Raw genomic sequence first — 15,581 nt, 5'->3', positions numbered from 1 at the left:
CATCTGCCAGCTGCTGGGCCAGGGGGCCCAAGAGAATGCTGGGAGCTCTTCCAGCAACGAGGTGAGGCGACACCACACAGGACAGGCAGCCCAGCCTCAAGACAGCAACAATGCCAACCACACAGACTCTGAGTTGGAGAGACGTGGGTTCCGATCCTGCTAAAAACACTTCCTCAAGCAAGCTACTGAGGAGCCTCAGTTTCCCCGTCTGTAAAACAGAGATGCTAATAAAAGTATTTCCTGTCTCTCAGGGTTGTTGTAATGCATATGATGGGATAATGTCTGCAACATGTCTGGTATAGTACTGAACACCAATCCCCTTCCACGCAAGCAGAGCGAGTTCCTTAGGCCCAAATCCAATTCCTATCATTAGGTTGAACCCAGTGAAACTGCCATTTGGGTAAAAAATGGACAATTTCATAGGGTTCAACCTAACAGCATCCCAGAGGGTTAGAGGATTCCTTCTGTTTCCAGATAGACTAAGAATTACAGTTACTTTTCTCTTGAGTGTTCACTATGTGTCATGTACTGGGATGACTCCTCCATTTATAAATGAAGAAGATACTGAAGTTCTAAGAGGTTAAGTAACCCACCCAAAATTGCACAACTAGAAAATGACACAGCCGGGATTTGCATCCAGGTCTGGCTGCCTCCAAAGCCTGTGCCTTAACAGCTATGACAAAAGGCTTGGTCTGGTGGCAAAAGGAGGTCGTCAGGAGGAATCTGATTGTCTCAGCTGAACAATGTCAACAGCCATCGCCCTAGAATCATGGGACCTTGGGACTGAGAGAGCCCAAGCAGTTATGGCTTCAAGGAATACACGTGGCTCCTGTCCTGAGTAAGGCCCTGGACTATGAGGGACTCAGGCCCCGTGGGAGAGAAGACACGTCAATGGATGACTGGACCCAATATATGGGCACTGCAATGGTGCTTGTCCATTGAGAGCCTCAGAATCAAAGCTGGGTGCCCTGGTTGGGTGACAGGCAGAAAGAGGCCAACTAATCTAGAATACTCCCTAAACAACTGCCCCTACCCCTAAGTCTGGCCTCATCTTGTCCCACTGGGCTTGGGGACATGGAGGAGAAAACAACTAGATGAGAATGTGGAAGGACCGAGCTCTCAGACCCTGGGGACAGCCACCTAGTAGAGGTGTCATAAGGAGAGAGGGATTCTTGCACCAGATAAAGGCGGGGGGGGGGGGGCTACAGAAGTGGGTTCCAAGCTTTGTACAGACAAGGAGCCCTTTTTCCTGCAAAAACCGTAGTGATTCCTAAGGGTCAAGTTCTGTGAGTATCCTTGGCCACCCCTGTCCCCATATCCTACTGGGCACATCTGGCAGAGAGTATTCCTCCCAGCCTCAATTTGAGCTCCTGTGTGGAATTTTCTGCCAGCTTCTCATGGTTCATACACAAGTCCATGAGACAGGAAAAGGGGGAGCAAGGGAACAGGGTCCCCTCCTTCTCCCTCTCTCCTTCCTGCCTCTGCCATACTACACTGTCCTCTCCCCTCCAGGGAAACAGGCGATAACACACAAAAATATAATGCAATATAAAACAATATAATTCTTCACAACGACTAACAGCCTAGATGTACTTCCTATGAGGCTGCATTGTATCGCTGTTTCCATTCTGTAGTGGAGGAAGTAAGGCCTCGGGAGGTCAAGTCACTTGTGCAATCCAGCTGGGAACAAGCCCTGACAGCAAAGTCTGAGGTCTTAAAACTGTCCGTGTTTCCACCACCAGAAATGCTGTTTTGGGCATATTTCTTCCCCAGACTCTTTTCGGAAGTACTCAAGAAATGAAGATCACATTGTATATACAATTTGTCTTTTTCACTTGCATTATATAGTGAGCATTTCCCCATCTCGTTAAAAATTCTTTGAACAAACCATGTTTAGAGAACCCTTAATAGTCCACCGAAGGCCATCTATCATTTATCTAATCACATTTCCAACGACAAACATCTAGGCTATTTTCGACATCGCTTTAATTACCACACCGCTGAATATCCGAATATATAAATCATCCAGGAAAACTGCTTTAAATCTCAGGGGGTGCATCCCGGGCTAGTCCATTTAGAGGATGCTTCTCAACGTGCGATCATTCCAGACCACCCGAGTCGTATCAGCTGCGTTGCTTGTCTGGAAAGTAATGGTGATAATGATGATGCTAAGACAATACTAACAGGTAACTACCCAGCCCTTTCACAGCCGGGTACTGCTCTAAACCCTTTATGTGAAACAACCCACAGTAGGTGCCATTCTTATTCTCATTTTACAGATGAAAAAAGTGAGGCACAGAGAAGTTAAGACGCTTACTCCAGCTCACACAGCTGGGAACCAGCAGAGCCGGGTTGAACCCATGCCATCTGGCTTCCAAACCCAAAGTTGGAAACTTCTACCCAGAAGTTTTTCATCTTTTTTTTTTTTTTTTGTGCTTAGGACCCCGTTGGCAACCTCGCGCAACCCATGGACCACTTCTCAGAATGATCTAGCATTAATAAAATAAAGCACAAAGGATTTCAAATGAAACGGATTACACTGAATTATATATATTGAAAGGGTTTCAAAACCAAAACGGCGAATACAGGTACCCCTTTATTTACGAAATCTGGCGGTAGGATGAGTAACACTACAATTCTCAACTAGTGAATGATCTACTTGCTACTAGCAGACGATAAATAAATGATCTTTGGGATCCATGCAATAACTATAAAGTGATACGACACTACCTCTGGCGACAAAGTCCCAGATATTACTAACATCACTGAGGGCTGCTGCCTTCGTTCACAAAGAAAGGCAATGCTAAGTTATGGCCAGAGGCTAATGGAAATAAAGATGAACTTTCCCCCTTCCAAGTTCAGGACCCTCTGAATTCTACCCATGTTGAGGATTCCACTGCCAGTTGGCTTTCCCCCTCCAGAGCAAACCTCTCTGTCCCAGTGAAGAATAGGCAGCCCAGGCCTCAGACCCCTCCCTGTCACCACAGCTCCATGCTATGCCCCATCAGGGCCCCAATGCAGTGGTGATGCATTCCCAACAGACGGTGACCTCCATGGGGACAAAGGCTGCCTGGCTATCTTAGCCTCTCTCCGGCCTGGGGCCAGGCTTGGCCAGGGCAGACAATAAACCCACATCTGTGCAAGGGACTGGCAGCCAAGGCTGGCCCGAAGCCAAAGGCTGCTGATTCACACCTTGGCTGGGGAGGAGGAAATGGTGACGCCACTGTGTGGGTTTCTAGCTGTCTTTGCCAATGCAGTGGGCAGGGGGTCCATGCAATTCTGCTTAATTAAGCAGACTAGAAAATATTATCCTTATGTGCTTTAAGGCAATGTTTCCCTTCATGTCTGGGGAGAGAGACTATACTCTCATTTGTAGTCAATGATGAGCATAGAGCTGAGTGCAATCCTGGGTAAATTATTCCACCTTTCCAAGCCTCAGTTTCCACACTTGTGAAATGGGCTAATAATAGTACCCATGTGGCTGGCATCAATGGTTTCCACCAGCTCCTTCTTCAGCAACAGTACCCTGAATCTCCTACAATGACTGTCTCTCCCACTGCTTGCAATTTAGGGGGAGTATCTATCCCAATATCTGGCCCTTGCTGGGCCAAAGGACGGCCAGGTGATCTTGGGCTTAGCCAATCAGATTCTCTCTTCCTGGAGCTGGACTCCCACAGTCCCCTCTAATATTTCCCTCCCATCCCTCCCACCCCGACTTCATCTTCACTGCACACAGCCCTTCTGTGGACAGGTGCTTTCTTTCTCCAAGATCCTCCCACTTTTTATCTGTGTTCTGCCCCCTCCATTCTCCTGTGAAAGGCCTTTCTAACCACCCAGCCAGCAGGAGGGGCCCTGACTACCAGCTTCCTGACTACTCCAGTGACTTCCTTTTGGACACCTCTGGTGCCAACCCCTGGCCCCCAGCCCGTGTATACTAGGGCCATGGCCTTCTTTTTTTTTTTAATTTTTTTTTCAACGTTTATTTATTTTTGGGACAGAGAGAGACAGAGCATGAACGGGGGAGGGGCAGAGAGAGAGGGAGACACAGAATCGGAAACAGGCTCCAGGCTCTGAGCCATCAGCCCAGAGCCTGACGCAGGGCTCGAACTCATGGACCGCGAGATCGTGACCTGGCTGAAGTCGGACGCTTAACCGACTGCGCCACCCAGGCGCCCCTAGGGCCATGGCCTTCTTGAGCGTGGCGTCCATGCTTTGTATTCTTTTCTTTGTATTCTTTTGTGGTTGCTGGCCCACTCAGGAGCCCCCAGGTCCTTCTGGCCTGCACCTGCCAGGCACGCTGCATCTCCGTCACTCAAAGCTCTCCTGCTTTTCTCAAACACACTTTATGCTGGGGTTTCCATTTCTTCGCCTTCCTGTTCTCTGCCTGAAATTCCCCTCCCTTTCTCCACTTGTGGAATCCCTCCCCGGCTTTGTGATCGGCCTTGGATCATCTCTGCCATGCCGCCTCGTCCAAGTCCAACTTCCCCAGAACCCAAGTGCCTACTCCCCAAGTTCCAGACTAGCTCCGAAACACCCTGTCTACCTGTCTCTCTCAGAACGAGGACCTCCTTAAAGTCTGAATTCCTGGTTTGTTTATCTGTATATCATCCCTGCATGTCAAAGTGCCAGGCTCCTGTAAGGATTTATATTTGTTCAGTGAGTTCTCAAGAAACATGGTCGACTACAAAGTGCAAAGGTCTCTTGGTTGTTGTTTCTTTTTGAAAGTGGTGGTTCTGGTGGAACGGCCAGACAAAGTACAGGATGCCTGGTAAAACTTGAATTTCAAATAAAAAATGATTAATTCCGTAGTGTCAGTATGTCCCAAATATCGCATGTTTATCTAACGTTCAAATTTAACAGGTCATCCTGTTAAAGTTGGTAAATCTGACAACCCTAAGGATGCCTGAGGATGGCCTGGGATAGGCCTGCAGAGAAGCAGGCAGGAGAGCTCTGTCCACCTGCACACAATAGATGCACCAATAGTCCCTCCTCCCTTCACCACCTCAAGAGGGCCCTGCGCTTGGGCTCTCTGCCCACCTGCAGGCTTGCATCCAGGCCAGCAAGTATGGGAGGAAAACACCCCACAGTTTGGAGAAGGGGGCGGAGGAACGATGGATGTGTGACAAAGCTTGGACCTGTGGGCTCCTGGGAGAGTCCCAGAGGAGTGAGCCACACAAGCCCCTGCCCACTGGCCCACTACGAGACACCGAGCCTCCTGACTGAATTACAGCCAGTTCCCATGTCGTGGCAGGGGGCAGCAATGCCAGCTCTAGCCAGGGTCTGGCTAACCCTGCTGACAAGGGCTCTGGGGAAGGAACCACAGGGCCCCAGTGTCTGGGCATTACCCCAGGCCAGGAAGCTCCAAGGACAACTGTCCCAGCAGTACTGTCCTCAGGCATTCTGCACAAAAGCTCACTTAATTTGCAAAGCCACCAAAGCCACCCATTCCCAGAGGAGAAGGCTCGAGGCCAACAGTGAGTGAATGGCAGATTCAGACTAGAACTCAGTCTCTGAGGGCAGAAGCCACACTCACAACCCTCCGGCCACGTGGCCTTCTTAACAAGCGTCGACTTCTCTCCTTCAGCTAGGGATGGGTGCCCACGACTCACTGCTTGTATCCACCAGGCTGAGAGGACCCTCAGCCAATGGCCCCCTTTCTTGCAGCTGCAGTGGCCCACGGCTGGCTTTCATCCCCAAGGGGAAGGAAAAAACTGAGTCACGCAAAGCAAGACTATTCCCCCTACCACAGCCCTCCCTCCAGGAAAAAAGCACTCATCATTTGCAATGAGGATAGCAGTGTCCCAGATGTTCGGTACAACGAATGGTGCGGTCCCCTGGTACTTTTCTGGCAGTGTGATAACCGTACTTCGTGCTGACCCCCATGCGCCTTGGGGTGGGCCAAAAGCAAATGAATGAACACCCAGGGAGGGGGGTGCAGGGCATCCCTCTAATCTGGATGAACTTTCTTGTGCCCAGTGACCTCGGTGCAGACCATAGAACTCAGGCCTGCAATTCTTTCCAACCCTCCTTAGCTGCAGGCGATATGGGAGGAGGGCCTGGACCCGCAGAGCAAACAGCATTTTAACTAGAAAAGCGTCTGCTCAGGCCTTCCCTCGAGGTATTTTAAACTCATTTCTTTCCATTTCTTGGGCTCTCGCACTGGAAAGCCACATCCAGAGACCTCCCTCTGCAGCAGGAGAGCGGGAAGAGTCTCGGAGGCCGGCGCCTACCTTGGGAGGACAGGCTCTCTGAGGAGCCGGGAGAACCCCATTGCTTCGGGACAGGATGGGGCAGCAGGATGTGGGAACCCAGCTGGAGCCACCCACAGTTTGGCACTGCTTCTTTTAAAAAAATTTTTTTTTAAATCTTTTTTTTAATGTTTATTTATTTTTGAGAGAGACAGAATGCGAGTGGGTTGGGGCAGAGAGAGAGGGAGACACAGACTCGGAAGCAGGCTCCAGGCTCTGAGCCGTCAGCACAGAGCCTGACGCGGGGCTCGAACTCACGAGCTGCGAGATCATGAGCTGAGCTGAAGTTGGATGCCCAACCGACGGAGCCACCCAGGCACCCCGGCACTTCTTCTTTTTTAAAATGAGCATTTGCTGTTTTTTTTATTTTCACTAAAAACAGGAATATGTGTTCACTGCAGAACATTTGGAAAACAGAAAAGCACAGACGAGCAAAAAAAAAAAAAAAAAAAAAGTGACATTTTATCAGCTATATTTCTGTGCTTATACAGACACATATTTTCATCCTTCATTCGTAATCAGGTGGGAATCAGCCTGGGCATGTTGTTTTGCAACCAGCTTTTACTATTTAATATTCCCATGACAGAAGACAGAATATATTTTTACCATCTTGATGATATCCTAGCATGCGACGGGCGTTTAAGTGGATACCAACTTTTTACTATCATAAATGATACTATGTTTGTATGTTCCTAATAAAGCTCATAGTTGTGAGATGCTGGGCTTGTTTAATCCTCACATCCGCCCTATGATATTGGAGCTGTTATTATTCCCATTTTACAGAGGTGCAGAAAGGGTAAGTCATTTGTCTGAAGTCACACTGCTGGCAGGTGGCGGAGCAGGGACTTGAACACAGGCTTTCTGGTGTACTTTCTCTGCTCACCAGAAGCGCGGAATGACACAGGTTCAAAGTCTGAACTAAAGTGACATGTAAATAATCTGAAGATAGGAGAGCCCCACCCGCCTTGATCTTGAGACAGCTGCAGGAGCCCAGAGTATAATCAGCAGGCTGATATCTTCTGCTGAGATGCCCTATCTAGCTCCTTGCATCTGTGGGCCAGACAGAGCAGGAAGGGGCAATGCAACTGATAAGGTCCACTATTTTTCTTTTTTTTTTTTTTAAATTTTTTTTTTCAATGTTTATTTATTTTTGGGACAGAGAGAGACAGAGCATGAACGGGGGAGGGGCAGAGAGAGAGGGAGACACAGAATCGGAAACAGGCTCCAGGCTCCGAGCCATCAGCCCAGAGCCCGACGCAGGGCTTGAACTCCCGGACCGCGAGATCGTGACCTGGCTGAAGTCGGACGCTTAACCGACTGCGCCACCCAGGCGCCCCAGGTCCACTATTTTTCAATCAGAAGAAAGCAACAGCCATTGAAAACAAAAGCCTACCTAGGGGTGCCTGGGTGGCTCACTCTGTGCAGTGTCAACTCTTGGTTTGTACTCAGGTCATGATCTTGCGGTTCGCGAGTTTGAGCCCCACGTGGGGCTCTGTGTTTGACAGTGCAGAGCCTGATTGGGATTCTCTCTCTCTCTCTCTCTCTCTCTCTCTCTCTCTCTCTCCTTCCCTGCTCTTGCTTTCTCTCTCTCTCAAAATAAATAAATTAATTTAAAAACAAAAAAAAAAGCCGACCTGAGGGGTCTTAATGTCTACTTCTTTGTGACCCACATAGGGCGCACGACAAGAACCCACCTACAGAGTAGATACGAAGGCTCAGCCTTGCTCAAGGGCCTATGCCAGTGGCCGTAGGGTGTCCAGCCTGGGGTTGGCACCCTAGAAATGCCTCTTGAATGAAAGAGCATGGAGAACCTGTAGCCTGGCCTCACAGCAGCAGGTAGGAAAGAGGCACAGAAATGGATCATGGCCATTATTACTGTCAATATTATTTTTCATGACTACTATGATTGATTAAGCGCCTCTTATACACGATGCATCAGACTGAGTGTTGTGTGACACGAGTGAATCTTCGTAACTGCCCACACTTTAGGTAAGGACTATTACCACTCTGGCTCCCTTTTTACATACCCTCAGAGAGCTCATCTAACTCAGAAGTGCTTGGAGAGGACTCAAAGCTAGGTCTTCTTGGGGTGCCTGGGTGGCTCAGTTGGTTAAGTGACTGACTCCGGCTTAGGTCATCTCGTGGTTGGTGAACTCCAGCCCGACATCAGGCTGTCTGCTGTCAGCACAGAGCTTGCTTCGGATCCCCTGTCTCCCTCTGTCTCTCCCCCGCTCTGCCCCCCAATATAAACAAACATTAAAACAAAACAAAACAAAACAAAAACCTTGGTCTTTTCATAATGAAAGAAATGTGCTAGTCACTGGCATTTATCTCTCCCGGCAGAAGGCATGGAGTATAGATAGAGTCCATACATTATCAAAAACAGCACACAACAGTCTTAGGAGGACGACACTGTACTCATTCTACAGATGCAGAAACTAAGGCTGGGGGCGGAGTCAGCCAAGGCCATATTCATCTCTAACACCCAAGTTCTTTCCACTCAAGTTCGCTGCCCTGTCCTGCATGTTTCTGCAAAAAAGGGGGTGCCAGGTAACTAGTAGCTGGAAACTGAACGCAGCTAATGCAGACTCACAATTTGTTCCAGACCACCAAGCTCACCACCCAGAGGCTTCCTACAGGCTGAGCTGAGATTGCCAGTAATACCTAAGAAGGGCGTGATCAGCAGCTCCGAATAGTGACCCCTGGGCTCTAGGGGCCTGGCAAAGGGAGAAAGGTTTCAAGACTGGTGGCACAGGGTCTGCCACCCCATCACTCCAGGGGCACAATCAACCCAGAGCTTCCTGGGGTGAGAATGTTTAGGGCTGGCGGCCGCCTGAGCTGCATCAATCCAGGCTGAGGGAGCAGTGAGATGGGGGGAAGGGCAGGGTGGAGAAACTGGGGTCCAGAAGCCAGGTGACACACCCGACATCACTTGGCTTAGGGGTAGGATCACACAGTTGCCACCTCTCCTAGACCATGTACGTATCTGGCTCAATCCCCATGCGGCTGCCACTCCTCACTGTGTGACCTTAGTTAGGTGCACGCCCTCCCTTCCAGTCTCAAGGGGAGAATAGGAACCCTTAATGTAATAACTACCTGAAGGATTAGAATCTTGACTGTATAAATAAATCGTCCCAATTAACAGAAGACAAATAACTCAATATACTGAGAAAGGAGCAAAAGATAAAACAGGCAATTCACAGAAGAGGACACTCAAATGGCCGACAAAGGTGTGAAAAGATGCTCAACCTTACCAGCAAGCAGGGAAAAATCCAAACACACACCAACCGTCGGATACTATTCTGCACCCAGCAGCTTGGCAAAAACTAAAAAGGCTGACAATTTGGGATGTTAGCTAGGACACGCAGCAAAGGGATGCACAGACACTGCTCTGGGGGCATCTAAATGTAAAGGCTGAAAGTGCACAAACCCCCTGACCCAGCAACTCCACCACGTGCAGGAAGCAGCCACACAGATCTGAACTGCTGAGGACACCCTAAAAGACCCCGCCAGGAGCTAGAATAAATAGTGGTATATTCAAATGGAATATTAAAAAAAATTTTTTTAGTACATTTATTTATTTTTGAGAGGCAGAGAGAGAGCGCGAGAGGGGGGGCGGCAGAATCAGAAGCGGGCTCCAGGCTCTCAGCTGTCAGCACAGAGCCCGACGCGGGGCTTGAACCCACAAACCACGAGATCATGACCTCAGCCAAAGTCGGACGCTTAACCGGCTGAGCCACCAGGCGCCCCTCAAGTGGAATATTAAATAGTAGTTAAAATGAAACTGGGGCCATGTGCGTCAGCATAGATCTTGAAAGGGTGATGTTTTTATGTAGTTTTAAAACACTCAATGCAAGATTTGGGGCATTTAAAAAGGTAAAAAAACATTAAAAGGGGCATAAGGGCTGGGGTGGGAAGGGGACTGACTGCAGACCAGTCCAAGGGATCTTTTTGGGGTTGATGCAAATGTTAAAAAACTGGATTGTAGTGGTGGTCTCACAGCTCTGTAAATTTACTAAAATAATCAGCAAACATACGCTTAAAATGAGTGAATTTTTTTTTTTTAATTTTTTTTTCAACATTTATTTATTTTTGGGACAGAGAGAGACAGCATGAACAGGGGAGGGGCAGAGAGAGAGGGAGACACAGAATCGGAAACAGGTTCCAGGCTCTGAGCCATCAGCCCAGAGCCTGATGCGGGGCTCGAACTCACGGGCCGCGAGATCGTGACCTGGCTGAAGTCGGACGCTTAACCGACTGCACCACCCAGGCGCCCCAAAATGAGTGAATTTTATGGCATGTAAATTATACCTCAATAAAGCTGCTAGAGAAAGAAAATCCTATCTAATAGACCGAATGTTCTATTTTTTTTTTTTAAAGCAAATGGGAATGACAAACATCAAACACCAAATGCAGGACACTGGTTCACTTGAGTGGGGGAGGGGGTTGGCGTGAGCTGGGGAGGGTACACAAGGGACTTTGCATCTGCCATGTTTTATTTCTCAACAAACAAAATTAATGATCTGAAATATGTCAAGATATGAAGTTCTGGGGCGCCTGGGTGGCGCAGTCGGTTAAGCGTCCGACTTCAGCCAGGTCACGATCTTGCAGTCCATGAGTTCGAGCCCCGTGTCAGGCTCTGGGCTGATGGCTCAGAGCCTGGAGCCTGTTTCCGATTCTGTGTCTCCCTCTCTCTCTGACCCTCCCCCGTTCATGCTCTGTCTCTCTCTGTCCCAAAAATAAATAAACGTTGAAAAAAAAAAAAAAGATATGAAGTTCTGACAGAGCTGGATGGTGGAGAGATACTTTCTGTATTCGTATATTTGAAACAGTAGATTAATATAATGAAAAAGTACCTATTGTATTATTATTAGTTTTTAAATATGCTCCATGCCCAATGTGGGGCTTGAACTCATGACCCTGAGATCAAGAGTCGGATGCTCCACCAACGGAGACATCCTGGCGCCCCCAAGAGTACCTATTTCAAAGGACTGTTATGATGACTAATTACATAGAGAGCTTAACCCAGTGCCTGACCCACCACGACTGATCATATTTCAGCTGTTGTGATTACTGCTGTTGTAACGACTACTACCGTCTTGCTCCTCTTAACATCTCAAGATCTCGATTAGGCAAGCCAGCATCTCCTAGCTCCTGCAGACAGCACTGTCTTCTGAACCCAAGGCTTCTACACATCCCGCTCCAGTGCAGGAAATGGGGTGATCCAAATAAAACCTGCAAAACGTACAGGGAGCACTTCCTCCTCCCCTCAAGTCAGAAAGAAGACAACCTAGCCGGGAAGGGTCTTCCCAGGGTATCGCGCTTGAAAGCCCCCTTTCCATTCATTCAGAAAGCCCTGGGTTCCGGGGCAGGAAAGGTGGCAGCACAAAAATGGAGCAGCTCTCTAAGCCTTTATCTCTCCCTGCCTCTGACAGAGGGTGGTGGCTCCGGGAGAGACTCTCCAAATAATCCTCTCCTTACTATCAATATTATCACCAACAAAACCCCCTCTCCAACTGTTAGGCTCTCAGAGGCCCCGGGAGCTTCTGCCCCTGCATTCTCCAGATCTCCTGACCTGTGGCTCTGCCCTTGGGCCCCCTGATGATGTCTGTGCCCACAAGTGAAGGAGGCTGGGGCTGGGCAGAGACAGGATGTCACCCTGATCATGGAGATCTGCCCTTCCAGGTGGAACAGGGGGCCCAGCCCTGAGCTCAGATGCAGTTTCTCTATGACATCTACAGTCCCTGTGACCTGTTCCTTCCAAAGCAACTGAGGGATGAACAGGTGGTAGGCAAGGTAGCTGCAAATGGGGAGGAGGGGGTGGAAAATTACGGGGCATGGCTAACGGAACTCTCCATAACTGATACGTATATTCTAACACAATGGTTGGGGCAGGGGGTTGGGGGGAACCATGGGAGACATGTCCTGGGACATTTTTGGTTGTCACAATTTGGGAGGGGGATGCCACTGGCACCTAGTGGATAGAAGCCAGAGAGGATTCTAAACATTCTACAGTGCTCAGGACAGCCTTTGGCAACAAGAATGATCTGGCTCAACGTGGCAACAGAGTTGAGGTGAGAAATTCGGTCCTAGGGGGAAGCAGCAGTATTTACAGCTTGCAGATTACAGAAGCTGGAGCTCAGAGAGAGAAACTGAGCAGCCTAAGGTCACACAGCAGAGCTCAGGACTGTCCAACTTCCCTTCTCATGCTTTCCCTCCAGGATGGCTGGGCCAGGTTCTGAGAGGAGGGTACCAAATGGGATGAGAGTCTAGGCCTATGCCAATAGGTGCCTCCACACTCTTCCAGAGTGGTGGGGTGGATGTGTTTTGAGAACAGGAGGGGGGGAGGCACTGGCAGTTTCTGGTGGGTTCAGGTCCCCTGCCATCATGGCATTAAATCTGCCCTGTTCCTGTAGATAACTCAGGCTTCAGTTCAACCCATCGCCCCATGTCATCTGACGAACCCAGAAGGCTGGATCCAAGGGAGGGGGCCCCCTTGAGTCACAAGAGTGACTAAACCCACATGCAGAAAAACAAGTTTTTGGTGAAATCCCTCCACATGTGACCTCGGCACACTCCCAATCAGGGTGACATGGACACCATGGAACAGGGAGGCAGGCTTCTAACAGTGATGGCAAGCCAGCCCTGGTGTCACGTGGTCCCTCCCCCGAGGAAGTGGGCACCATCACCCCCCAGGTACAGATGAGAAAACTGAGGCTCAGAAGCCGCACAGCTATCAAGTTGAGGCCACAATGTGAACCCAAATCCATATTGTAACTTGTCTCAAAGGACCCCGAAAAAAGGGATGGAAAAGCAAGCAAGATGCCCCCTAAAGCGGCCGAACCTTCAAACAGCTGGCGGATATGGATCCGACTAAGCAGGGAATGAAAAGCCGCAGGATGATCACAAATGATGGCAGACTTCTTGGTTCTTAAGGGGACTTTGCTTCAGGAAACTATGAAGGTATGGGATCTAGAAAGTGCTGTAGTGGTCAGGTGAAACACCACCTTTTGATGTCCAACAGACGTGGATTGACATCCTTGCTCTGCCTGTGACTGTGACCTCAGGCAGAAGACCTCACCTTTCTGAGCCTTAGTTTCCTCATCCGTCAAATGGGCTCAAGAACCTCTGCCTCATGTGGTGTGCACCGGGAGCGGAGAGGAGAGAGTTAGTGGATGATGATGCCCACTTCGTGGTGACTGTATCTATTCTGGTTTTGCCAGCTCACAGATTGGGTGGGAGGCAGCACGGAGAATTTTAGACTTCCTCTTGTTGCCATGTTGGTGAAAACTGTCTTCATACCAAAAAGGCAACTCAGTTACACACTCAACAAGCTCAAACAAGAAACCACGATTTGGCAGTATTTGAAACAGTTGACAAAAAAAAAAAAAAAAAAAAAAAAGAAGAAGAAGAAGAAAAAAAAGACAATTTAGCTCAGCTCTGGAATCAAGGGAAACTTCACTCTATTTAAGGATGCCACAGGTCCAGGAAATTGCTTCCCACAGCCTGGCTAAGGGCTGAATAACTGGCTGCCCAGCCAATAACAATACGGACTCACACAGCACACCCTTTCTCGTGGAGAGTGCAGAGTGGATTCCGGCTATCTCCTTTCAGGATTTTATAAGCTATTCACGGAAGGCATATAGATCTGCTCTGTAAGAATGAGCCTCTTAAGAAAATAGACCCAGAGAAGACTTGCAGGGAGGCCAAGGAGCTGAATTTAGCCAGCCAACGCCCTTTGCTATTCATTGTTCTACACTTCTTTGTTAGGATTTTTTCCCTCCCTCTTGCTTTTTTCCTTCCTGGTTAACTTCTCTGCAGCTAGGCGCTGCCACTGCCCCCTTCTCACCACCAGAGACACCAGAGCCCCCTTCCCTCCAGTAAGGGAGGCCTCCCCAAGGCCTCACCTGGGCCCAACATCCCACAGACCCATTATACCTCCACCCAAAACCTCTGAGGTGATCCCATGGCCCCTGAACCCAGATTCAGCTCCTAGATTGCTGCAGAATCCATTTCCCATGTGGGGGTCACCGCCTGCCCCGGCACACCTTCCAGAGGCAGGGAAGGCCTGAATGCAGCTCCATGTTCTAGAACCTGCAGCTTCTTGGAGCCTCAGCCTTCCCATCTGCACAATGAGGTTACTGGCCCATTTTCTCAAGTCCTCACTAGCTCTAAACAAGATTCTCATTTTACAGAGGGAGGTACCAGGAGAAAACTTTCGCACATTTTTTAACAGAAGTTACTGGAGAAAAAGGGCAGAGACTTTTTTTTTTTTTTTTAAACCTTTTCACGGTGCAGGCACTCAAAGGATCCATTCTCAGAGATCGCTCAGGCTGGCTGGATGCTCCAAAAGGACGGAGCCAAACTTGGCGATCCCTAGAGGGGCTACCTGTGGCTAAGACACTGCGGGTCTGAGTGCCTCTGGACAAGGAGGAACAGGGCGGGCGGTCCGAGAACAGGAGCTTCTATCTGTGTCTCTCTCTTTCCCCCTCCCCCTCTTTCTGTCTCTCTGTCCCCTACACTGCCTGGGCCAGACTTTTCCACAGATGGGCAGGACGGAGTGGGGGGCCGAGGAGAAGACAGTTAAGGGGGAGACGAGCGGCGGAGGGGCGAGGCGGGAGAACGGGAAGGAGGGGAGGAGAACCGGGCAAAAGAGAGGAGGGGGAGGGGGAGGAGCTGGAGAGACCCGGGCTCGAAGCAGCAGGGCCGAGGAGGGGAAAGAAGGAGAGGGTGGGGAGAGAGCAGACGGTTCGGAAGTTTTCAGAGCCGGGGGGCTCGCGGTCGCCCCCGGCGGGGCACGGGCTCGAGGGGGCGTGGGGACCGCGCGGCACTCACATAATGCTTGTTGGGCACCCGCCGCTTCTGCACGTCCAGCACCTTCACCTCCACGATGCTGCGCCGCGGCGGCATGGCCGTCCTCCGCGGGGCCGAGCGCGGGTGCGGGGGGCGCGGGTGCGGGGGGCGCGCCGCCGCGGGCTGCGAGCGGGGTGCCGAGCGCTATCCGGAGCCCGGGCCGAGCACGAGCCGCCGCCGCCGCCGCCGCCCTTCGCTCCGCGCGCCCTCGGGCCCGGCCGGCCGCCGCCGCCCGCCCCCGGCCCGCCCCCGGCCCGCCCCCCGCGCCGCCGCCCCGCCCCCCTTAAAGGGCCCGGCCCCGCTCCCGCCCCCGGCGCGCGGACCCGGCTGGCCCACGTCCGGCCTCCGCCGCGCCTTTGTCCCGGCGCCCTGCCCCGGCGGCCGGGGGAGGGGACGGGCGGGCACCCGCCGTCCAGTCACTCACTGGCTCATTCCCGCACGCGCTCGCTCGGGAGTCGCGGTCCAGCGCCGGACCTGAGG

General features: G+C 50.6%; 1 protein-coding gene across 1 annotated transcript in view; it reads right to left on the bottom strand.

Moving 5' to 3' along the window:
* The window catches only part of SH3PXD2B (SH3 and PX domains 2B), a 104,225-nt gene extending 88,989 nt beyond the window's left edge, over positions 1-15,236 (bottom strand). Inside the window, exon 1 of the mRNA XM_047867487.1 lies at positions 15,084-15,236. Within this exon, the coding sequence (XP_047723443.1) occupies positions 15,084-15,158 (75 nt within the window). The 5' untranslated portion in view covers positions 15,159-15,236. The remainder of the gene's footprint in view (positions 1-15,083) is intronic.
* Between the last annotated feature and the right edge of the window lie 345 nt (positions 15,237-15,581).

Source organism: Prionailurus viverrinus, chromosome A1, assembly GCF_022837055.1.
Source record: "Prionailurus viverrinus isolate Anna chromosome A1, UM_Priviv_1.0, whole genome shotgun sequence".
NCBI lineage: Eukaryota > Metazoa > Chordata > Mammalia > Carnivora > Felidae > Prionailurus > Prionailurus viverrinus.
This window is presented reverse-complemented; position numbering and strand designations above follow the sequence as displayed.